Source organism: Cydia splendana, chromosome 8 (assembly GCF_910591565.1).
Source record: "Cydia splendana chromosome 8, ilCydSple1.2, whole genome shotgun sequence".
Taxonomy (NCBI): Eukaryota; Metazoa; Arthropoda; class Insecta; order Lepidoptera; family Tortricidae; genus Cydia; species Cydia splendana.
This window is the reverse complement of record NC_085967.1, coordinates 18,882,644-18,908,557: the sequence shown is the minus strand read 5'-3', so window position 1 is coordinate 18,908,557 and position 25,914 is coordinate 18,882,644. Positions and strand designations below refer to the sequence as shown.

At 38.9% G+C, this 25,914-nt stretch overlaps 2 protein-coding genes across 2 annotated transcripts in view; one reads left to right on the top strand and one right to left on the bottom strand.

Annotated features, from left to right (window-relative positions):
• Positions 1-1,636: 1,636 nt before the first annotated feature.
• Positions 1,637-12,341, bottom strand: LOC134792960 (RNA polymerase I-specific transcription initiation factor RRN3). Its single transcript, XM_063764442.1, has 8 exons — positions 11,434-12,341; positions 10,682-10,781; positions 10,084-10,236; positions 9,248-9,463; positions 8,440-8,634; positions 6,784-6,956; positions 5,534-5,762; positions 1,637-2,919 (listed from the first exon to the last, which is right to left on the bottom strand). Exons 1-8 carry the CDS (start codon positions 11,840-11,842, stop codon positions 2,715-2,717), a joined length of 1,680 nt encoding a protein of 559 aa, XP_063620512.1. The 5' UTR covers positions 11,843-12,341; the 3' UTR covers positions 1,637-2,714.
• A 284-nt stretch (positions 12,342-12,625) lies between these two features.
• LOC134792973 (guanine nucleotide-binding protein subunit alpha homolog) overlaps positions 12,626-25,914 on the top strand; it is a 38,466-nt gene continuing 25,177 nt past the window's right edge. The window contains exon 1 of the mRNA XM_063764464.1: positions 12,626-13,347. Coding sequence (XP_063620534.1) covers positions 12,847-13,347 — 501 coding nt within the window. The 5' untranslated portion in view covers positions 12,626-12,846. The remainder of the gene's footprint in view (positions 13,348-25,914) is intronic.

Here is a 25,914-nt window from a genome sequence, read left to right as displayed (position 1 = left end):
GATACGTAGATTTACTTTTCGTAGAATGATCGTTTGGTGAATGTCAAAATTGCCCGAGTAAATTAACCATTGGCCGAAACACGGTACCTATTACTTAGTTAAATAGCACTTAGGAGTGCAACTAGGGCTGTCGTAAGTATTTATATCAGCTGACAACTCAAATTATTAGTAATACAGAATAAACAGCAATTTTTTAAATTGTTTAGGTACTTATGGAGTCTTAAATTTAAACATTCAGAAATGTTTGTACAATTTCTTAAAATAATTCCAGCTTTTAATTGATAACCATGACCTAAGACAGGAGTTTTAGACCGCTGATCTATATCTTACAAAAATTCGCATGCCATTTTTGGTAGAATTCTGACTTCTTAATTAAGTATTAGGGGCAAGTGCTCTACATGTGGACATTTTCCAGATTTTGGCCTTATTTGGTTCATAAATCATAAACTATTGACAATGTCGAAAACTTATTTATTTCTTTTGAACAATAATTAAATAGTCTATAATTGCAGACTAGTTTTATCACGTTAGCTAAATAGGAACCAGAGATATAATATACACAAATGTTAAAATTGATATTTTTATCCATAGGTACGACTACTGTTTGTACCTATGGAGTGTATGATATTAGGCAGGGTTTGTACCTATGGACAATATCTCGAGGTCTACAAAGACCTCGGAATCATCGTATAGTACGCAAAGCTTTAGACGAATAAAGCTTGATTTTTCGTTAGTCAGGGTGTCCATAGGTACACTACTCTACCTCCTTTTTATTAACCATACTATTTAGTTATCAATTAAACATCTGGCGAAATGCGTAAACTATAGAAAACAACAATGAAACCTTGAAGCTTATTTACAAACTTGTGAATTCGGTAAATGATATTACCTAATTCACAAAAAACATTTATATTACGAGGATACAAATTTTGTTCTCCGTACATTTATTAATATGGTGAATAACTAATTGTGAGTAATATAAGAAAATGATTTTTTTTAAGTTCCCGATGGTAGTCTATCGTTAGTAGTTCTTTAAATACCGGCAGTGCCCACAGGTAAAACCGTCCACACTACTTAAAACACTTATATGTAGGTAGTGTAATCGAGTGCCACTTGACAAAAACTTTTAAAAAAGTTATAAAACGTTACTCCACTGAAGGTTGCTTGATGAAAAGATTACTCTACCATATGAAATTCTTCTAATAATTGGTCTGCTAATTTACACAGAAGCGAGCTGAATGATATGTGATTCAAGAGTCTACCAAAAGTTACATCTACGAATAATTGACTCTGCGAAACCATTTTCGGCGTAAAGTTTAAAAAGCAAATTGACAATCTGTAAAAAATTGTTCGGGGAATCACAGTGAATACAGAACCCTAATTATTTGCAAGAATATAGATTATTTACTACCAGGGGCAATTATTTCTAGCTTAATGCCAGCTTTTAATTTACAGCCGAAGGAGTTTTTAGCGTAGTTAACTATCTAAGTGTGTATAGACTGAAATAAATAGCTTGCGATCCCTCTGCGAATTTATTGGTCGGGGAATCATCAGGTACCCTCGACTCGCACTTGGCCGATTTTGGAGTGGCTGTGACCACAACCTTTTTTGAGGGCTGGATCCGCGCCTGCACAAATGGCCAGTTAAATCAAAATATATTATGATACTTGTATCATTTTGGTCTCAAAAAACCTTGTCGAGTGAATTACAACTCTTAGTACCGTATTACATATTAAAAATATTTATAATAAATAAATTCATACAACATTCACTGGTTCTCAAGACCTGCATGGATATGATGTTCGTTTTTGTCTACGTGACAGCGTGACAAAACGGTATCCGTCACTTTCTATCCCGCGGTGTTAAATAGTGACAGTTTATTTTATCGCGTGGATAAAGCCATCCATAATACGCCGGCAGTGTGACAGGAAGAGAACTGGGTGTCAGTGTCATCAAGAAGTATGTAATGTACCTATCATCGCCCACACTCTTAACTGTACATCGGTGGACCTTATGCGTTTTGCAATAAGGTCCTCCAATGTACAGTTAGGAGTGCTGCTGTTTCTACTCTTAACGCTATAATGTTAAAGTCCTAAGTTCAGTCAACATGCAGTTGGACTGCATGCTACCTACCTTTAAGATATATGGAGAATGTAGTTCGTACTTTAGGGCTTATTTAGACGATGCGAGAACTCGCATGCGAGTTTCATTACATTGCGGGTTTTGATCGGTTGAATTGAACGTAACCAACAGTCCGCAATGTAACTAAAATCGCATGCGAGTTCGCGCTCCGTCTAAATCAGACCTTAATATTATAAAAATAGGGTTGATATTCACATAACTCTCCCGCTCGTTCTGAATACAGGTGATATACAGTTGGATAGTGAACTAGCTAGTTTTTGCGAAGGACTGGCAGTCATTAGAAAATCTATATCTTAATAGCTTTCGCTTAATTTCAGAGTTTATACCCTAATGCTATGATATTTGAGTCTATATTTGGGTCATTCTACAAAATTCTCATTCCCCTGGCAAATCGTCTAATCGCAAATTCCCAGAAGACTCCGCTTTATTAGCATCTCATTTTTGGTGACTGTGTAATGTAACCCGTGCCAAGTCCCATCATGGTTCCATCTACAGACAAAACTGCTTAGCGGAACCTGGGAATTTGCGAATAGGTATAGCCAGGATAATGAGATTGCTGAGGAATGACACATTTACATGACACTCTCACTCGTCCTAAATCCAGGTGAAACGCAGTTGGAAAGCGAGCTAGCTAGTTTCTGCGAAGGACTGGCAGTCATAAGGAAGTCGTCATCCTCTTCTAGCTTCCGTTTCATGCCAGAGTATTGAGTTTCGTCTTCGTTGTCTCTGCCCCAATCTTTGTATTCGACGCAGAGTGGCCAGATCATTTTACCGGACCTGGTGAAGGAATTTATATGTTTAACACGAGCTAAAAGACAAGTTATGTATAAAATCCGGACAAGTGCAAGTCGGACTCGCCCACCGAGGATTCCGTACTTTTTAGTATTTAATGTTGTAAAGTATAGCACCATCAGAAATACATAATCTGTGAAAATTTCAACTGTATATCACGGTTCATGAGATACAGCCTGGTGACGGACAGTGGAGTCTTAGTAATAGGGTCTCGTTTTTACCCTAAAAACGTGACGACAACGACGTGAGACCTGGCGGCTGACTCTTAGGAATATTTGATATAAATACATACACAGGCAGCCAGGCGCGGATCCAGCCCTCAAAAAAGGTTGTGGTCACAGCCACTCCAAAATCGGCCAAGTGCGAGTCGAGGGTACCTGATGATTCCCCGACCAATAAATTCGCAGAGGGATCGCAAGCTATTTATTTCAGTCTATACACACTTAGATAGTTAACTACGCTAAAAACTCCTTCGGCTGTAAATTAAAAGCTGGCATTAAGCTAGAAATAATTGCCCCTGGTAGTAAATAATCTATATTCTTGCAAATAATTAGGGTTCTGTATTCACTGTGATTCCCCGAACAATTTTTTACAGATTGTCAATTTGCTTTTTAAACTTTACGCCGAAAATGGTTTCGCAGAGTCAATTATTCGTAGATGTAACTTTTGGTAGACTCTTGAATCACATATCATTCAGCTCGCTTCTGTGTAAATTAGCAGACCAATTATTAGAAGAATTTCATATGGTAGAGTAATCTTTTCATCAAGCAACCTTCAGTGGAGTAACGTTTTATAACTTTTTTAAAAGTTTTTGTCAAGTGGCACTCGATTACACTACCTACATATAAGTGTTTTAAGTAGTGTGGACGGTTTTACCTGTGGGCACTGCCGGTATTTAAAGAACTACTAACGATAGACTACCATCGGGAACTTAAAAAAAATCATTTTCTTATATTACTCACAATTAGTTATTCACCATATTAATAAATGTACGGAGAACAAAATTTGTATCCTCGTAATATAAATGTTTTTTGTGAATTAGGTAATATCATTTACCGAATTCACAAGTTTGTAAATAAGCTTCAAGGTTTCATTGTTGTTTTCTATAGTTTACGCATTTCGCCAGATGTTTAATTGATAACTAAATAGTATGGTTAATAAAAAGGAGGTAGAGTAGTGTACCTATGGACACCCTGACTAACGAAAAATCAAGCTTTATTCGTCTAAAGCTTTGCGTACTATACGATGATTCCGAGGTCTTTGTAGACCTCGAGATATTGTCCATAGGTACAAACCCTGCCTAATATCATACACTCCATAGGTACAAACAGTAGTCGTACCTATGGATAAAAATATCAATTTTAACATTTGTGTATATTATATCTCTGGTTCCTATTTAGCTAACGTGATAAAACTAGTCTGCAATTATAGACTATTTAATTATTGTTCAAAAGAAATAAATAAGTTTTCGACATTGTCAATAGTTTATGATTTATGAACCAAATAAGGCCAAAATCTGGAAAATGTCCACATGTAGAGCACTTGCCCCTAATACTTAATTAAGAAGTCAGAATTCTACCAAAAATGGCATGCGAATTTTTGTAAGATATAGATCAGCGGTCTAAAACTCCTGTCTTAGGTCATGGTTATCAATTAAAAGCTGGAATTATTTTAAGAAATTGTACAAACATTTCTGAATGTTTAAATTTAAGACTCCATAAGTACCTAAACAATTTAAAAAATTGCTGTTTATTCTGTATTACTAATAATTTGAGTTGTCAGCTGATATAAATACTTACGACAGCCCTAGTTGCACTCCTAAGTGCTATTTAACTAAGTAATAGGTACCGTGTTTCGGCCAATGGTTAATTTACTCGGGCAATTTTGACATTCACCAAACGATCATTCTACGAAAAGTAAATCTACGTATCGATCAACTGACTACTCTGCGTACTTATACCTAATGAAATTCTGCCAAATGTTCCTCTGCCAAAGCGTCTGCGAAACAAAAATCGGCGTAATTTTACTCGGGGAATCAATAGGGCACTCTATTAGGGTTGTGGGCATGCCCACCGTGCCCACAACGGTGGATCCGCGCCTGCAGGCAGCATATAAGGGTCATACGGGAACCAATCATCATACTCCTGGACATTGGACGCTTGGAGCGTCACTCGACTGTTCTTCTCAATAATAGCTTGGCAGTAGACGACCTGGTGAAACCTGGTGACCAACTCTTCTTAAGAATATTTGATATAAATACTTACACAGGCAGCATGTAAGGGTCATACGGGAACCAATCATCATACTCCTGGACATTGGACGCTTGGAGCGTCACTCGACTGTTCTTCTCAATAATAGCTTGACAGTAGACGACCTGGTGAAACCTGGTGACCAACTCTTCTTAAGAATATTTGATATAAATACTTACACAGGCAGCATGTAAGGGTCATACGGGAACCAATCATCATACTCCTGGACATTGGACGCTTGGAGCGTCACTCGACTGTTCTTCTCAATAATAACTTGGCAGTAGACGACCTGGTGAGACCTGGTGACCGACTCTTCTTCTAACTTCTTATGAATATTGGATAATACTTACACAGGCAACATATAAGGGTCGTACGGGAACCAATCATCATACTCCTGGACATTGGAAGCTTGCAGCGTCACTCGACTGTTCTTCTCAATAATAGCTTGGCAGTAGACGACCTGGTGAGACCTGGTGACCGACGCGAAGCCGCGGGTCACTTGTGGGGGACAGGTGCGGAGGGGGTTCAGGGAGCAGGTTACCAGGCGAGGCAGGTTTAGGGATTCTACGAAGTTTACATCTAAAAAGAAATAAAGGACATTTTTAAATGACACTGCGCAACATGAATTGGTGAAAACTGTTTGGCACAGTCGTCAGGAATTCACAAAAATCTTTACAAGCCAACATTCCAAAAATATATTTACGTCTCTAAGGGTGGGTATTCCACCTGTCCAATGTGTATTTTGTCTCACATTTTGTTTAAAGGCTTGTGCACACCGACATGGGTGTGCGTGACGTGCACGTGCGCGTGCGTTAACATGTTGGAGCCGCACACGCACACGTCACGCAAGCGGTGTGCCGTCTCTCATAAGGATCTGTATACTACAACGCAGAACCCGCAGGTGCACGTCACGCACACGCAGCCGGTGTGCACAGGCCTTAATGAGAGAGTGAGACGCAATGACACTGGACAGATGGAATACCACCCCAAGACACTTGTCAGTAGTATAAGGACGCGTGTTTGGGAACTCGACTGGACCTAGATGCAATGCTCGCGGTGCGTGTTCGTGAACTTTATTGGAATGCACGAAGGTTGATTATTGAGCTGAAGCCGTGTGCGTCAGATGACGTGTTCCGTGGTCAAAGGGTTAAGAGGGTGATAGCTGAGGTATTTTTGAATATTTCTTAGACGAAATTTTGTGCCTAATAGGGAGTATTACTGCAATGTTCTGCCGCCAGAGTGCAGCACTCATTGTTTAGTAAACTATAGAGTAACTTAAACCTACTAGGCCTTAAACAGTTTTTTGACAAGTTTTCACTATGACATTGATGCATAAGGCCTTTTGTTTACAGGTGGCCTGCCGCAAAACGCGAAAATCGAAATTTCTTTATCTGCCTCTCTATCGATCGAATAGGCAAGAGTGATAGAGAGGCAGAAACCGAACTTTCGACTGTCGTGTTTCAAGGTAGGCCATGTGATTGGCCTAGTGACGCCCTCTACGCAGAGTTTTGCGTAATATTCCCTGTTATTATTAATCAAAATTTAAGAATTTCAGAAAATACTCAGTAGTTTCACGGGACTTTCAACTTTAAACACTTACTCTCTTTGCTAGCGAACAGATGGTGGTGTTTAAAGGCCACAAGGTAGAATATCGAGTGGCATATCGCGTGGAAGGCGCCGTGAACTTTCGTGTTGTCGTTGGAGGTAGTTTCTTGCGTCGCCGTTATGTACGAGTGGCACCATTCCGACATGTTTCTTAAGTAGTGGATCAGTCTGGAATAGAATATTATAAATTAGTTGTTATATTGTATTCGGATGGTGTTTCACCTATGCAATTTCTGTGTCCAATGTGTATTGCGTCTCACATTTGGCTTAATGAGAGAGTGAGACGCAATGTCATTGGACATAGAAATTGGATAGGTGGAATACGACCCTTAGCGCCACTTGCACCATCCTACTATCTCGGGGTTAACCGGTTACACCGTTAACCCAGTGTCAAATTGTACTGGTAACCATGATAACTCCAGGTTTAACCGGTTAACCCCGGGTTAGTGAATGGTGCAAGTGGTCCTTAGGAATCATAGCATAGAGCGGGTTATAAATAGTGCTATTTTTCATGATGCATTGTAAATATTGTATTGACTTATGAAAGAGCGCTTGAGGCCTACTTTTATAGAATACAAAAGGGACGAATTTAATTAACATAAATAATTTCACACCGTGCACGAAATAAAGCAGCAAAAGTAGGCAGTAATAATTTTTTGACACAATTTCTATTTAATAAATCAGATAGAACTTTAAAGAGTAAGAACCTTGACCGTGACGTCACATGTTCTGTTACCTTATAAATTCCACAGTCTAATCGTTTTGACAGTTCGAACAAAGGAACTTATTTGACTAGTCAGAAAAATACCCTATTTTGAATTTTGGGTAGCAAAAAGTACTGCAAGCGCTCAGTGTTTAGGAGCGAGCCAAGTGCATATGTCGCAGTCAAAAGTGTAAACTGGTCAAAAGAACTTTTAACCGACAAAAACAGGCAAAACTGCTTTTGACTGAGCATGTTGGTCAAAAGTAGTTTTACCTGAAAATCATTGGTTAATAGTAATTGTGACTGTTACTATCAGTCAAAAGTACTCGCAGAAATAGGTAGGTTAGGGTTATTTTTATTTTGCTACGCCCTAAAAACGAAACTGTTCCCAGAGATAGGTAGGTTAGGGTTATTTTTTTTGCTACGCCCTAAAAACGAAACTGCAGCCATAGGTATGATTTTCAGGTAAAACTACTTTTGACCAACATGCTCAGTCAAAAGCAGTTTTGCCTGTTTTTGTCGGTTAAAAGTTCTTTTGACCAGTTCACACTTTTGACTGCAACACATATACACTCTATCCTAGTGTGTTTTTGTGTGTATATATATATTTTTTTATACATATATTAACACAAAGCATATACATTTAACAAAATATGACAGTGAACAAAGCCCCCTAGGGCTTAACTGCCGCTGTAAAATGTATGTGTGTGTGTGTGTGTGTGTGTATGTGTGCAGTGGAGGATTTGCAGTCTTTGCCGCCCTAGGCCCCAGGCCCTGTAGCCGCCCCTTTCTCAGCACCCATCATATTGACTACACTTTGAGTTATTTCATCAGCGAATTTTTTGTCACAATTTGCCGCCCCTAATATCTTGCCGCCCTAGGCCCGGGCCTACTTGGCCCTAGGGCAAATCCGCCACTGTGTGTGTGTGTGTATGTGTGTGCATTGACCTGGTGTTGGGCACGCGTACAGCACGCGCCAGCAGCCCCGCGAGGTGCGCGGCGGCCGTGCGGCGCGTGGCCGGCGCGCCCGCGCCTGCGCCGCCGCCCTGCAGCCCCGCCGCCGCCGCCCACAGCCGCTCCAGCACGCGGTCCGCGCACGCCTGGCTGATCGACGTCGCGTACAGCAGGAGGAACTGGACGTGTCTGGAACAACAAACGAGTGAAGACACTACAGCGAGCCGCGAGCGGGGCGCGTCATGCTCTCTACTACGTTGTACACGCGCTACAGTGTAACGGAGCCTTGAACTTGAAACCATATAGAAACTCGCACTTGAAACCGTATAGAAAAGTCACTAGTTTAAAACTAAACTATGACAAACCTTTTGAACCTAGCTATCAAGTTACAGATGTAGTGCTTAACTATTTTCCTTCGTATTTTCACGGAAAATATAATACGAACGTGTCTTGCTATTTCAGTCAGTTTCAGTACAAAAAGTACTGAGGTTGACTGAAGTAGCATGACAAATACGAACGTGTCCGAGAAAATACGAAGGAAAACAATTATATACTACAGTTGTACTTATTGTAGTGATAATACTGATAATAGAAATAACACATCATTAGAAAATAATAACAATTTACTTTTCCAACTCAATCAGTAAAATCCAGCAAGCAGTAATTCTAGATTAAGTAAGACCATTAATTCTAGATTAAGTCTAGTCTATTTTAGCGTCCCTTTCCCTGCATGCCTTTCCTTTTTATTTACTACGTTGTGGCGTTAAATAAATGTATTTCTTTCTAATCAATATGTACTTACTTGATTCCATGTGTAGGCAGCACAATCCTCTCAAACACGTTGCAAATAGTGAACAGTACCGGATCCCGCTCATCCTCCAGCCATCGCAGCATCTCCAGCATGCAGTAATCCAGTGTTGGAGCTAGCTCGTCCTTCTCGTCCGTCTCCATTTCGAACATCAACTCCGGCTGCTTGTTCTTCGCTCGGTCTACTATGTTTGAATCCATTTCTACCATTCTGCAATAATACAGAATACTTAAGACTGGATGCCTTACTAAAAGATGGGATGAGAATACATCTCTTGACTCTTCAGTCAAACTGGACCCGGGGGTACAACAGAGATGGGTAAAATGTTATATGTAAAAATGAAAATAATTATATGCAGCTGCTTGCCTAAAGATCAAACATTACTTAGAATGTATGTCCATCCTCTAGGCCTTAGCGATATCAACTCCATCCCCCCCTTGTCAGTCTTTGCTTTTCGATCTTGTTTTATATGAACATAAAAGTGGTAGCCAAATAATCACTATTTTATTAAACACTACATGCTATGAGGAAAACTGATGTATCTGAGAGATGAATTCATCTAATAAATCCAGATTGGCGTGTTGAATATGATAGAAGGGCATTTTCATTTTAACTTGCACTTTAAAGCGCGACTTAAGTCGTGTTTCAGTAACGTCTAACCGTTACATTCCTGACAAAATGTATGGGATTTGAAAGTGACCGTCAGTTTTGTAACGATTGCTAACCGGCCGTTAAAGGTGCACAGTTGAGTGAAAATGCCCAGAATACAAAGATTGTTATATTTTTTAAACCTAACTTATTAAAATGATATAAAAGATCTTCGTTCTTACCTAATAACTATAGCTGTCATGATATGTTCCCTAAGAGATGGAAGGTACTTGGTCATCCAGATCAGATTGTGTATATATGCCCTATTAGGGAAACACCCAGCTTTGTAGTATGGAAACTGTTCTATCACTATCTGCATTAGCAGATCACTGGTCCTGAAAAAAAAAACATAGAAATTTCTTTTCAAGACAGAATTTTTTTTCAAAGATTTAGGAATCTAATTATACAAAAAGTAAAATGCAAATAAATATTAAAACATGGTTATAACCTGGTCTATCGCGAATTTATTTGACTCTTAATTCTGTTTCAATGCAGGTTTCACTGGTTGTGGTGTGTTGAAACATCAGAAAAAAAGGTAACAAAATAAATTTGCAATAGACCCGGTTATAAATATGTTTTAATATGTGTTAAAATGCCAAAGTTTTATATTTTATAACACAATAATTAAATTTCTTTGAGTTTCATTTATAAGGTATCCAAAATTTTTGCAATAAGTATAAAGACTAAAAGGTGACATAAAATAGCAGTTTAATAATATATTTTTTTTATTTACTAATATTGTGAAACAGACATGATAATTATAAGTAGCCAAATACTTACATAGGCATTGTTGCAACTATTTGTGCAATAAGGGAGTGTATGTTGGACCACAATTTTATACTCTCAGCTGGCGGATGCTCGTCCCAATTGTCACCATTAGCTGAAACAAAAACATGAATTAATGTTCTAAGACCTCGAAATTAAACTCCCCCTATGGGCCCGGAACATGTCGCCAATAGCAACTAAAAATAGTTCAAAGACCTCCATCAAGGTGGGAGGATGAATTTTAACAACAGGTCCAAAGTGGAGGTGAGTGGCCCATGACAGACTAGTGAAATAGCTAGAGGTGGCCTTTGCCAAGCAGCACACTCAAGTTAACCCCTGGAACGCCGAACCGACAAACGTACTTGTACCCGTCAGATGCCTAGTGCCGGATCCGTCCCATCCCCCTCAAATGCCGGACAGGCTCGCGTAAGTACACCCGTCAACTGCCGCGATAAAAAAAAAGTGCTATTGTGCAAATGATATAAAACTCTATTTGTAAGTGTTTAGATCTCAAAATTGTAAAAATATAATACAATAAATTTGGTGACTGATAAGGCACAAGGCAGTTGAGACACTTTGTACAGATCTGGGACTAGGCAGTTGACGGGTACAAAAATTGAAGACCCTCCGGCAGTTGACAGGACTGGTACGGATATGGCACTAGGCGTCCCAAGGGTTAAGAGATATACTCTCTAGTTTCTTACTCGGGATAAAAAGGCTTTTAGATAAATAGAATACCACAAAATATTATAGTTAAAGTTGATTACCTTTAAATTGTGTTACTAAATTAGCTAGCACCATAGGGCAGTGGTAGGTGTGTGCCGTCACCAGGTTAAGTATGAAACGGCCAAACAGCTCCACACACTCCTCACTACGCCCCGACCAGTCCACCTTACACACAAGTGCTAAAAACTGCTTAAACTCGCGTCCTAATAACATCACGCACGTCAAGCAATCCTCTATTAAGATCTTATAGTTATCGTCATTTAGAGGATATTCTCTAAGCACTTTGATTAGCTCATTGTAAGGGACAGAGTTTCTATCTTTAACTACACGTAGGATAATCTTCTCGACTTGTCGCTCCTTGAATCTAAAGTTGATGCGTGCCGTGGCCTCCTGCCGGTCTAGCGTCTTGCGCATCAGCGATGCAATGCTCTTCTGAGCTGCGACAGCCATCTTTATTTCTTCAAGTCAGAAGAGACAGATTTTAAAAATGCTACTATTTCCGGTTGCCGCAGCAGTTCCGCCCTCTTGTGGTTCAGCACGTCTCTCAATATGTTGGAAGATTCCTCGAGGAACGGTGGCGGATGGTCGTGCTCGTAACTAGTGCTCGGTTTGCTATAACTGAGCCCCGCTTCGGAGACGTCCGAACTCTTCTTGTCTTTCAGATAAGTTTGCAATCTTTCTAAGAGCAAAACTTTATTTTCACCTTCTTTTTTATCGGAACTATAACCTTCTTTGGACATTTCTTGACTATATTTCACATCTTTACACGGGCTGTGAAGCGATCACGAACAACAAGTATAGTGGTTTTCACGAATAAAATTTAAGTAAACCTGTTGGTTAATTAATTTTTAAATACAATTTATAACTAAGACTAAAAATAAATTGAAAATTAGATCTACAACTCTACACGTGCGAACATGCACTTTTCTACGTCACACGTATCGTATCGTTGCGGATTGGTGGAATTTGTTGTGAAAGGATGAATGAATTGAACGAATGAATGGAAGTAAATGTCGATAATGACAGTTCTGAATAGGTTCGAGTAGCCCTTTCAGTCCAACTATTTGTCTTTGGTTTCGTTCGTTTAATCTTTGTAGAAAATAAAATTCCTAACTACGTCAAAGTAAAACATGTTTTCCTCATATTTATTTCTTCATAAAGTTGTTGTCATTTGTAAATAAGCAATACATGTTACATTTCAGTTTTCCTATGTAATCATGTTAGGTGTGCTAAAACGTCAATCAAAACTTGTCTATGATGCAGCCCAAGTTTTCTCTTGAGTTTGGGAGGGGTGATTACTGGAATGCGTGTATATTTCTGAATTGAGTTTTAAAAAATATTTATCAGTGCATACGTAGTGCTATTACGATAATATGTGTACAATGAACCGTTTAAGATGTGTTTAACATCACGTGCTTAATTTCACTTTCTATGGGCGTAGATAATCATGCAAAATGGCCAACGATTTGTGGTCATGTACCTGTTGTACGGAGGCGCTGACTTGCTGGCTGCGGCTGAAGCTGTCTCCGGAGGAGATCGAGCAGCGCTACAGGAGCAAAGAGATCGACCGGATATTAGAGAAGGACAAGCAGACACTGCGACGGCAGGTGAAGCTGCTGCTGCTCGGCGCGGGTGAAAGCGGGAAGTCGACATTCCTCAAACAGATGAGGATCATACACAAAGTGAAGTTCGAGCCTGAGTTGGTGCGGGAGTACCAGCATGTGATATATCAGAATATAGTGAAAGGAATACAAGTTCTAGTTGACGCGAGGGACAAATTGGCGATACCGTGGGAGAATCCTAGAAATTTGGATGTGGGACAGCAGGCGTTGCACTTTAACAGCACGCAGACGCTGGACAGTCGGCTGTTCATGCACTACGCGCCGCACATACACTCCCTGTGGCTCGACAGGGCCATCAAGAGGGCCTATGACAGGCGGAGAGAGTTCCAACTGGTAAGTAAACATCCTTTGTTTATTTTGTAGAGACTAACCTTACTGGTCCCATTAATCTTATTGCATAATTGGTATTCATTTATGCAGGTAGGCTATGATACTTAGCAGTCAACACATTGTAATTTTTAAAGAAATCATGACTTAAAAGACAGTGCTGTGAATAATAATAATGGTGTGGTCTTTCCTGAATGTTAATGTGGACAATGCAGTTTCTTGCCAATATAATTGTGCCAGAGTTTTTTATTTACATTTTATTAGGGGTGTCAACACTTGTGCTTAAGTGTAACTTTTTTAATGGGGAGGTGGTATAATTAACTGTAATAATATTTATCTTTGGTGTAATCATTCTGTGACATACAAAGATATTAGTTTTTAATGAGTTCTTGAGAATTGTAGTGTTGTGGATACTTTTAATATTACAATGATGAAATGATTAAAATATCTATTGTTGTTGTGGGTTAAATGTTGCTTTAAATAATTTTACTATATTGTATACTTAATAACTTATGGAAACAAAACAAACATGAATTATTATATCCGTTGTTTATTTGGTGCGCTCTTAATAATTATATGACAGATTTCCTGCATATTTATGCTTATGTTTTACTAAGACTGCAGACTCATTAATTTTTGCAATTCAATTGCACTTAATATTTAAAAACGAACATGGCACAAAACATTACAAAAAATTAAAAAAACAACATAATAAGATACAATACAATTATTTTTATTTTGGGTTCCGATTCTCATAATCTGGATAATATGCTTAAAACTACATTACACCTGATGTCTAATAAGGTGCTGTTTGTTGTTTTTAAAATATACAAGGCAAAATTAAACAAACTGATAATATGAATGTGCTAGTTTCTACTGTTTCTAGGCCTACTTGAATAAAAAATGTTTTTTTTTTAGAGTTGGCTTGATTTGAAACAAGGCCTAGATTATAAATACTATGAAGATTTAAATACAATAAACAATTGAATAATCAATACACTTTATAAAACAAAGTCCCCTGCCACGTCTGTCTGTGTGTTTGTTCGCGATAAACTCACAAAGTAACTGAACGGGATTTTCATGCGGTTTTCACCTATCAATAGAGTGATTCTTGAGGAAGGTTTAGGTGTATAATTTGTTAACCCGTGGCAAGCCGGAGTGGGTCGCTAGTATTCAAATAAACCCATAAAGAAAAATCATTCAAACATTGGTTGTCTAAAACAATTTCTATGTTTTTATTAAATGAATAAATTTCATCATCTCACCTGTACAATTTGTGATTTCATAACTGGAAACACCAAACACCAAACCACATGAATCATTGTTTATGGTTATTTGTTGTTTGTCTTGTGTCTAGTCAGTTAGTCACATCAAACAACCTTCATCAAACCTTGTTTGTTCCAATATTTACACATTAGGTAATAAGGTATTTGATATGTGTGTTCTACCATGTATGACTTACGGATGTCAAACCTGGGCAGTAACTAAGAAAGATCTCCAAAAGTTAAAAGTTTGCCAACACAACATGGAAAGATCAATCTTATCTGTAAAAAGGAAAGACAAAGTAAGACTGACAGATATTAGAAAGAAAACTAAAATTAAGGATATATCAGTGACTGTAAAAATGTTAAAATGGAAATGGGCTGGACATATGGCAAGAGAAGGTAAAAATAAGTGGGATAGAGAGGTAGCGGAATGGTATCCTAGAGATAGAAAGAGGAGAGAAGGGAGACCAATAATGAGGTGGTCGGATGACATTAAGAAGCATGCGGGAGTAAACTGGATTAGGACGGCACAGGATAGAGAGACGTGGAGAGCGCTGGAGGAGGCCTATGCCAAGAAGGCAGACTAAAATATTAAAAACAATGACATTAAAATATATTTATTAAAAATTTATTAGGAAAGATATTGAAACTAATATAATGATAAATGAAATGTGAATTTATTTAAATGCAATATGTACTAATTCTATTTTGGTCAATAAAGGCTATTCTTATCTTATCTTATCTCATCTTAGGTAATAAACCAATTATGTATGTACTAAACAGGACAGGCTGCTAAATAAATTGCAAATGAAAACCGGCCAAGTGCGAGTCGGACTCGCGCACAAAGGGTTCCGTACCATTAAGCAAAAACGCCAAAAAAAACACGTTTGTTGTATCAGAGCCCCACTTAAATATTTATTTTATTTTGTTTTTAGTAGCTATTTGTTGTTATAGCGGCAACAGAAACACATCCTCTGTGAAAATTTCAACTGCTTACCTATCACGGTTCATGAGATACAGCCTGGTGACAGACAGACGGAAGGACAGACGGACGGACAGACGGAAAGCGGAGTCTTAGTAATAGGGTCTCGTTTTTACCCTTTGCGTACGGAACCCTAAAAACTAAAGAACATGGAAAAGTTCACTGCCTCAGGCGGGATTCAAACTCACAGCTAGGATATTTGCCTAACTTTTTTAACCCTGTATTGGTCTAGTCTAGATAAAAAAAACACGATTCAAGCGTCATCGCCTCTTTTAAAGTCAGATCTTCTGCATAAGAAACCAATACGAAATGATTGTGTTATAGGCTGATAATTTTTGCCGTGTAAGGGCCACCCCACACTAGCGTCTTTTGAGCGCCGGCGTCTAGTCAGCGCTATGGAAAATGACGTCGCTGCGCAGTTGCGCCAACGTTGCGTCAAGCAACAGCTATAGAGTTGACTAGACGCCGACGCTCGGGAGACTGTAGTGTGTGGTGGCTCTAATATCTATGTGTGCCCTATAAATGGTTAGTAGGGCAGTTCCCATACAAGTTGCAGTCGGGTTGCAGTCAGACCATAGACTAGGAATCCTCTAGAGTTCTAGACCGAGTTCAGAGCAATTATTTCATGAAACCGATGATGCCAAAAATACGAGGGTGCGTCCCGTGCCGTGATTGGTCCGTTCAAAGACACGGACGTCACACAAAGACACTTTCGACTCGAACATGGAGTAAAACTACCGTATGCGTGGCAGAGGGGGTAGCGCGACTATGCTCAGTCTGGAGGATGTTTTGTCTGTGAGTCAGACTGTACCGGCCTTTATGAAAGTAATGAAAACCCCATATGGAATTGGAATACCCATAATAGGATTATTTAAACATCTTACAGTAATTAGTTAATGATCATTGGATTCAAACAGGTTCCAAGATTCAAGTTTTTAACTTAAAAAGCTAACATCAGGGACTATTTTAATGTATTGTGTGTAAGAGTTCTTTCTGATCCTCTCTCTCTCTCTCTCTCTCTTTAGCCTACCCTTGTAGGGTGTAGGCCTCCTTCATTTTACGCCACTCTTCACTGTTATTTGCGACTTGGAGCCACTTCTTCCCCGCAGTCCTTTTGTTGTCGTCGTCCCAACGCATCTGGGGTCTACTATGGTCGCCACTGATCCTCTAACTAAATTTAAACATTGTGCTTATTGAGACTCCATTGGCTTATTTTTCTACTGACAGGTTTACAGTTCTCGAAATATGTTGCTTTTTGAAAAGTGTTGCTTATTTTATTTGTCCTGACATCTGGTCTGTTTGTTGCGGTCATACAACCGCAATAAACATTTCCTTTTAGACCTGGTCAAGTGTAAAAATATGTATGCACACATTTTACTCAATAATATGTCCCATAGGTCGTACGTCGGCAAATTAAGACCTATGAGACATAATTTTGAGTAAGTTGCATGCATCTATATTTTTACACGTGGTTGTACCTGGGAATGTTCCATAGTCATGTAGAGGAAATTGAATTGAAGGTCGCATTATTATATCAAATATCAAATGCCATTACTATAGCGTGAACTTAAGGTTCCGTTACACAAGCGCGTTTTCCGGGCGGGGCGTGAGCGTTTTATATGTAAAAAACGGCGCGCTCCGCTCACGCCCCGCCCGGAAAACGCGCATGTGTACGAAGCCTTTAGAACACCAAATGGGAAGTAATTAAACATTTTAGAAGTATCTCGGTTTATTGTGGCCCACGGTGTATAAACGTCAAGTGTGAAATGTCTGTAATAGCCTATGAAGAAATTGATCGGACGTGGTCTAGCGCTACTAGATTTATGCATAACATTTATCATGCAATAGTTATCTATAGGTCTCTACCTATAGAGTACGCAATACATTGCGTCTTAGAATAAACTTTAAAGTGTATTAAAAATCAAACCACAAGTTATTTTTAAAAGTTGCTGAACAAATGTTGGTCTGTATGAGGAGTACAGCCTACAGTTTAATTTTTTGCTCGTATTACAGGCCACACCCGGTATACAGAGGTATTACAGTAACTGTACAAATAGGTACTAAACTTAATTAATAAATAGTTTAAATTTAAAATAGGCCCTTGACTTGAGCCATTGTACCAAGGATGCTGGCGGCATTTCCTCGAAAATAAATTAAATCACTGACTCTTCAGTCCATGAAAAGTCTGCAGCGGATTTGATAGCCCACGCAGTGCACGTGTTATTTTAAACGTCAAACTTCTATGAAATTATGACGTATAAATGACATTTGCACTGCGTGGGCTATCAAATCCGCTGCAGACTATTCTTGGTCCAACTCTACCTATCACGCTCGGTAAATTGCACCTAGCTAGAGGTGTATCCATAACTATAAATAAAATATAAGACCAATTGAATTTCTATATCGTCAGGTGACAAGCATATGTACTGCTAAAAAAAATTTAAATAAAAATATGATATAGTATTATGGTTCACTATGGCTATGAACTTGTGGTGGTAATTAGTGAGTTTTGCTTGTCACCTGACGATATAGGTATTATCAGTGTATCGCACTTGCATTCATATATCTAATTAACTTCTGCCCGCGCCTTCGTCTGATTGATAAAAATGTATTTATTTATTTAGAAATTTAATTCAGGCAACAAGGCCCATATTACAAATACCTTACAGACTAACATACATATGTATTTTATAAACTTAAAACTAAACACTATTTAGTCGACAAAACGGCGTGGCTCCGTTGCATCGGCTGCTCTTGTGTCGGATTCGCCAGTTTGCCCCGGAACCTCCGAAACACGACACCTTTCCGAAAAATGTCTCCGTTCTTCTTGTAGGGCTAAGATGGTCGGCTCTTTATCATTTGTCACCATGCCTCTCACGTTCTAACAAATACGTAAGTGCGAAAGTGACGCATGGCATGACAGGTGGTAAAAATGCGATACATGCGATACCGCTGCTCCTCAAAGAATCTCCATACCAAATTTCATCTAAATCGGGTCAGCGGTTTAAGCGAAAATAGGTAGCAGACAGACAGGTTATTTTTGCATTTTTAATATTAGTAGGGATTGGTCTGGTCTCATTTTATTCATTGTATTTTATGGGAGGATCAAATGCCCGAAACATAAAGTACCTAGTCAGAAACAGGTGTCATTAAATATTGACATTAAATTAAAATTGATAAAATTATAATTTTACACATCTATCTGAATTTCTGAGTAAACTTCCAAGATTGAAATCACTTGATTATTTTAAAGATGTTTAAGAATCAATGTGTCGGTTGCTATTGCTACCGATGTATGACGCAACAGGCCAATGACTAATCTAAAGAGATAAGGAATGTAATTATAATTATATGTTCATACGTTCATACCTACAAGAACGTGGTGTTAGATGGAATAATTCGTTTTGGTACCTATTTTCCTGTAGCTCTGGTAAAGGAAATCGGGTGTCGTGTCGCGACTGCAGACGACACGTTGCGGCGACACGACTGGTTTCTTTGTATTTCTATGAAGTAGGTACCACTCGAAGTCAGCGACACACGGCGCGATTCGGGAAATGAATTAGAGATTCACTAAGATATTAAATAGTAAAGATATGTGACGTTCCACGGCAAATCGACGTATCCAACGTCGATTTCTTTCCTAGGTCAAACTATTCTGATATGAGTGGATTTTAATGGTCCAGTCAGGGTTCTTTTGTTGCCTACCAGAGGCCTACTGGGGCTAGTTTAAATTTAGATAAGAAATAAAATATTTAACCTGCCAAAAAAAACCTTATTTTGGGTTGGTATACAAGAAAGGGTTTAATTACGAGTATATGGAAACAACTAACGGTAAAACTAATAACGGCCTACAATGTGCTCTTCCTCTAATAAACATTTAACTAACGTACAACCACTTATGGTCTACGTATTTGTCTACACGAGTGATTCACCACATCTGGGACCGTTTAAATCACTATAGCCGACTAATATTTGCGGCATACGAGGCTTGTACCCTTACATGAGTATACTCAATACTCACGGACGTAATTCGTAAACTCGCAGCGCGTCTCACTCGCTCCAATAAATGTATGGGTGCCTATGAACGAGATCCATTGAGAGTGCATTGACGCAGTTGCTAGCGTAAATGGTCGCGGTAAGGGTAAGGGCCACCACAAGCCTCTTCCGAGCGTCGGCGTTTAATCAATCTAGCTGCTCCTCGACGCAACGTTGGCGCAACTGCGCACCGACGTCGCAGACGTCGTTTTCCATAGCGCTGACTAGACGCTGACGCTCAAAAGACGCTAGTGTGGGAAGGCCGTAACAGAGACATGTAGCAGACTTGACATTACGAATTAAGGGCAGGGGGCTAGCTAAGATAACAATCGTTTGCGCCGTAGCGAACGAAACGCTAAAGGGGCCCACTGATTAACAGTCCGCCGGACGGTATCGGCCTGTCAGTTACAACAATATTTTGACAGTTCCGAACAACTGACAGGCCGATACCGTCCGGCGGACTGTTAATCAGTGGGCCCCTTAATGCCTCTATCACTTTTCCATATTAGCGCGCTCTCTATCGCGCTAATATGGATGAGCGATAGAGGCGCCTCTCTAGGCGTTTCGTTCGTTATGGCTGGCGTGAACGATTGACATCTTGTCTAGGCCTAGAGATGTATGCCGCGCGGTATGTGCACAGAATTCCAACCGGAACCGACTAAAATCGAGTTTTTGCGAAACGATATAAAAAACATATCTCTGTTCCCTACACTTACATCACAACAATTAAATGAATCACCGCATACGAGTAGATAAAGTACGAGCTTTAAATATATTTGTACATTTGAAGTCTTATTACAATGGAATAAAGCACATAAGCGTATACATATCTTTGACAGCAGACGCACCAAATTACACGTACATACCTATTTTAACACATGTGTTCATATCTTTGCATAACTGTAATGTGATTTCGTTCGATAATCTTATCTCGAACAAACTTAATTTTATTATTTAATTGACATAGTTGGTATCTTGGGGATTTTTAGACTTAAGGCCTGTGCACGCCGGCTTGCGTGTGCGTGCGCTAAAATGTTAGAGCCGCACACGCATACGTCACGCAAGCGGTGTGCCATCTCTCATAAGAATCTGTATACTACAACGCCGCATGCGCACGTACACGTCACGCACACGCAGCCGGTGTGCACAGGCCTTTATTAGTCATCTATCAGATATATCTGAGCGGCCAAGGTGTTCACAAATATCTGAAAAAGTCTATATCCAGACGTTAAAGTGCATGTTGAGATATTTTCGAGCACATTGGCCGCTCTGATATATGTGACGGCGACTTTACTAATTGCTGGGTGCGAAGTAAAAGAACCTTAGCACTATTAGAGCTTAATTAACGTTCTCTAATGATTCATACAGTAAATAAACAACGGGTTTCATAAGGCGGATATTACACTCAACGCCAATTCAAACGGGTACACTTTAAATGAGAATTGAATACTAAGTGACCTGTTTTCATTGCTCGTGAGTATATATTACGAAAGGGTGCCGATTTCCATAACAAATTAATTGGGTTATCATTATCAATGTTCGCTTTAGAGTTGTAGCGTAATTAGTTAATGCAAATAAGCAATGTTAGTTATAAATAAGGGATTGTTATGAGATTCCTAAGGGCTTGTGCACAAATCACGCGAGGTTCGATAGGGGGAGGGGGGGCTCACGAAAAAATCACGATAGATCTCGTTGGGGGAGGGGGGTATAAGGAAACCTCACGTGTATTTTTCTACAGTGAACGAAACTAAGAAAAAAAACCTACCACATGAGTAGATAATTTTTCTCGGTTTCGTTAAACATAAATCTTTACTCTGCACTTCAAAATAGCGAGTCTATTTAACGAAAATAGAAAAATAAACAATATTTTCAAATTTTTCTATATAGAATACTATTTATCTTAAAATTAGGTCGAGTGAACCAAGGGGGAGGGGGGGTCAAAAAGTAGCCGAAAACACCTCGCGTGATTTGTGCACAACCCCTAAGGGGTCGTCCATTAATTAATAATTACATCCACACAATTTCGATTATTTAAACCCCCCTTCCTCCCTTCCCCATTGTCACACTTTTTCCAGGAAAAAAATATTTTTAAGAAAGTATACTTCTGAGAGTTTTGTGCCCTTATAAAAAAAGAATCAGGAGACTTAATCTACATCATACTAAAATTTCGTGAGATTTGACTGCATGAAACCACTTTTTCCAGGAAAAAAAAAAACGTAGGGTTATGTTTGCTGCGTTACCGCGAAACAGAAAAATCTCTGGAGATATAGATAGGTCACTCTTGCCATAGAAAGACACCAAGCGAAGGAAGGAACCGAAGAAGGGGCAAATTATCAATTTTTTGTGAATAAATGTTAGTATATTTTACATTTACAGTACATATGGTGCTAACGTCACCGCCCTAGGGCGGGATTGAGGACATGTCAAAAATTTAAATGCCATATGTACTGTGAAACGTTGTACAATACACGTGCGAAAAGGTAATACGCAACTGGTGTCGATTTAGTAGAAGAGCCGGCCGCAAAATTTCTAACCGACTTGATACCACGATGAAATGCACAATGGTTTCCCAGAAAAGTTATGCTAAGTCCGAATTCGATAGTCTGCCACGGCGGAACTTGCCGAAAGTACGAAAAAGAAGGCCACTTCCGGTGCGAAAAAAGGGGCTGATTTAACCCATCTGATACCGAGATAGTAGTTATGGCAGCAGTTAGAAATTTACATGTAGACACAGAAAAGCGAAGTCTGCCACTATTTTTTTTGCCGGAAGTGCTTGGCAGACGCTCTCAAAGGTGACCATCGGGACCCCTAAATTAACCCATCTGATACCACCATGAAACCAATGCCAGTCGGTAGGTATGAACTCTCATGTCAGGAATATATAAGTCTGCCAAGGCTTTTCCTGCCGAAACACCATGGCAGACGAGATTATGTAAGCAAGGTCGCCATCGGTTACCCTACACTAACCCATCTGATACCACCATGAAACCAATTCCATTCGGTAGGTATGAACCCCCATTTTAGGAATATATAAGTCTGCCAAGGTTTTTCCTGCCGAAACACCTTGGCAGACGAGATTATAAGCAAGATGACCATCGGTTACCGTACACTAACCCATCTGATACCGCCATGAAACCAATTCCAGTCGGTAGGTATGAACCCTCATTTCATGAATATATAAGTCTGCCAAGGCCTTTCCTGCCGAAACTCCTTGACAGACGAGATTATGTAAGCAACATCCGCATCCGTGGGACCGGTATACGTGATTACTGTAGGCTTATTTATTACTTTATGCTTTTACATATTTGTATATTATTATGTTATTAATGAAATATATTTATAATTTATTAAACCTATACCTAATACATTGGGAATTCATTACCTGCTTACGGCAGTAGTAGGGAGTAGTGGGTGAGTTATGGCTCACTTAGCCAAGCCAACAGTCCCTCCCCCTTTTTTCCCTTGTTGAGGCCCTGCAACCTTACCTTGAACCCAACCTAATGTCATTGTAGCTCGAATCTAACCTAATCTATTTTTATTGCTTTTAGAAAATATTCTAATAACAATTATCTACTTTTGCAAAGTTAAATGTTGAATTCTTTATTTCGCAAAATGGAATTTTAATGTGACTATAATGTATGTGCAATCTACTTAGAAACTGGGTTTAGAAATATAAAAACACACATTTTATATAGGATAATAAGTTTATTCAAGTAATATTCTGAACATATGAGATATAGTAACATCATTACTTATTATGTGTACAGTGGAGAAAACATGCAAGTTGACATTTTTCGTTTTAAAATAAAGATAAACTAAACAGTATTTGCCACAAACCGATGTTAAAAAACTTTGCAGTTGTTGGTTGGCATAATACCATCTCTTACAATTTCTCTTCATTAACATTTTATGATACCTTCCTGTTTTTATTTACTTAATTTAATTTTTTACTTTTTATGTGATCGGTACTTCATTTATTTTAGATTTTGGGCTAATATTAGTTTGTTAACCGACTTCCAAATCTCAAAGAAGGAGGTTATCAATTCGGTTGTATGTTTTTTTTATTTTTTATTTTTTTTTTGTTTGTTACTCTATATCTCCGTCATTCCTGGACCGATTTTGAAAATTAGTTTTTTGATTGTATGTATATGCATACAGATTGGTTCCGTTTTTGTCAAAACCCAGTTCTAATGATGGGATCCATGAGGAATCGAGGGAACTCCTCAAATTTTAAACGCATACATATAGTGATTTTTGGGTTTTTATCATCAAATTAAGCATACACATTCAAAAAAGTGACATTTGATGAAGTGCAACTGCTGATGATGATCAGAACGGAACTCTTCAACGACGCATAGTTCACGTTTGGCGATTTGTCGTCTTCGTTATGTTTGTTAAGCAAGTCAAGTTTTTAAGTAACATTTTTGTCAAGCTCGAGTTCTGATGATGGGATCCATGAGGAATCGAGGGAACTCCTCAAATCTTAAAGGCATGCGTATAGACATTTTTGTATTTTCATCAGAAAATCAAGGATTTTCATTAAAAACTGGCGCATTTGATGAAGTGGAACTGCTGATGATGACCAGAACAGAACTCTTCAACCACGCATAGTTCACGTTTGGCGATTTTTCCTCTTCGTTATGTTTGTTAAGCAAGTCAAGTTTTAAAGCCACATTTTTGTCAAGCTCGAGTTCTAATGATGGGATCCATAAGGAATCGAGTGAACTCCTCAAATATTAAAGGCATAAGTATAGATTTTTTTTGTATTTTCATCATAAAATCAAGCATTTACATTAAAAACTGTCGCATTTGATGAAGTGGAACTGCTGATGATGACCAGAACAAAACTCTTCAACGACGCATAGTACACGTTTGGTGATTTCTAATTTCGATTTTGACATGGACTGCAACCCGGACTCGGACCCAGAACCGGACTCATACCCGGATCCGGTTCGGACCCGGACTCGGACCCGGACTTGGAATCGAACTCGGACCCGGACTCGGACTCGGACACGGACTCGGACTAGGACCCGGACTCGGACTCGGACCCGGACTCGGAACCGGACTCGGAACCGGACTCGGACTCGGACCCGGACACGGACTCGGACACGGATTCGGACCCGGACTCGGACCCGGACTCGGACCCGGACCTTGACCCGGAAAACCACTATAATATATATTATATTATAATTATTATTATTACACGTAAATTTGTTCACGAAGAAACCGTGTACCGACTCTTCATGCCATTATATTATTAATTTGCTGTTATTCTCTACAAATCGACACTAAAAGTATCAAAATATCAAAATATGGAGTTCCGTTTGAGAAAGAAGCAAAACAATTTTGTCTTTGACAGTAATTGAATTATTGTGTGATTTTGAAAGCTAGACAATTCAAGATTTATATTTTTACTCACAAAGACAACACAGAAATTCAATCTCAAATGTAAACCTTCGAACAATTTCCATACATTGACGACATCACTCAAAATTCTTCTTCAAGTCAGATGCCCGCTGGGGCTGCACCGGAGCACACGTATAATTCTTCAAATAAAAATGACAGCTTGATTTGACATTAAATCATATACGCACACGAGAAAGTATACCAGTAGATAAATTGTATTTCAAAAAATAGGGTACATAAATATCAGCTCGCGTCTCTTTTAAATTTGATTTGCTGTTATTTACGGGTCATAATGGTTGAAAACCTCAGTAAACTATCTTAAAACAATACGATTACAGTCGAATTTAAGTATTATGTTCCTTCAAATCAAAACTCGCTTAAAATGAAAAAAGTTTAAAGACTCATCCTTTACTGATTGGGATTAATTTTCATTTTGCGTCATTTTAAAAACGTATTTGACTTCTGTACGTCAATTAATTTTGATGACAATTGTAATCTTGTAATATATTATAGAACTTTTATCTTAAAATATTGCCTATTAACAGGAAGCGTTATGTAATTCGTATAAGTAATACCTGAAAGTCTTGTACCTAGATCTGTAATACCATGGATTGCGACGAATAAATGATTATGATTATGCCGTTCGTTCCGTCTATATGTATAATGCGTGTACGTGCTGTTCTCTGAAAATCTTCAAGAAAAAATAACGGCTAGACCAGCACGAAGTACTAGCGAGTTTTTGCGGCTTTGGAGACCGAGATAAAGCTTACAGGCCAATACCGCTGTGGCCTGGTTATTGTTATGTATACCTATGTATCGAATGTTTTTAAAAAAAATTACTATAAAAAGCAATGTTTTATTTCGATTAGGTCTACATTTTGTGCA

Excerpts from the sequence above, each read along its gene's own strand:
- LOC134792960 (XM_063764442.1), bottom strand. The coding sequence starts at position 11,842 with ATGGCTGTCGCAGCTCAGAAGAGCATTGCATCGCTGATGCGCAAGACG. Across the intron at positions 8,635-9,247 it reads CTGCCTACACATGGAATCAA|ACACGTCCAGTTCCTCCTGC; the intron begins GTAAGTACATAT and ends TTGTTGTTCCAG. Across the intron at positions 2,920-5,533 it reads GACCCTTATATGTTGCCTGT|GTCCGGTAAAATGATCTGGC; the intron begins GTAAGTATTATC and ends TTCCTTCACCAG.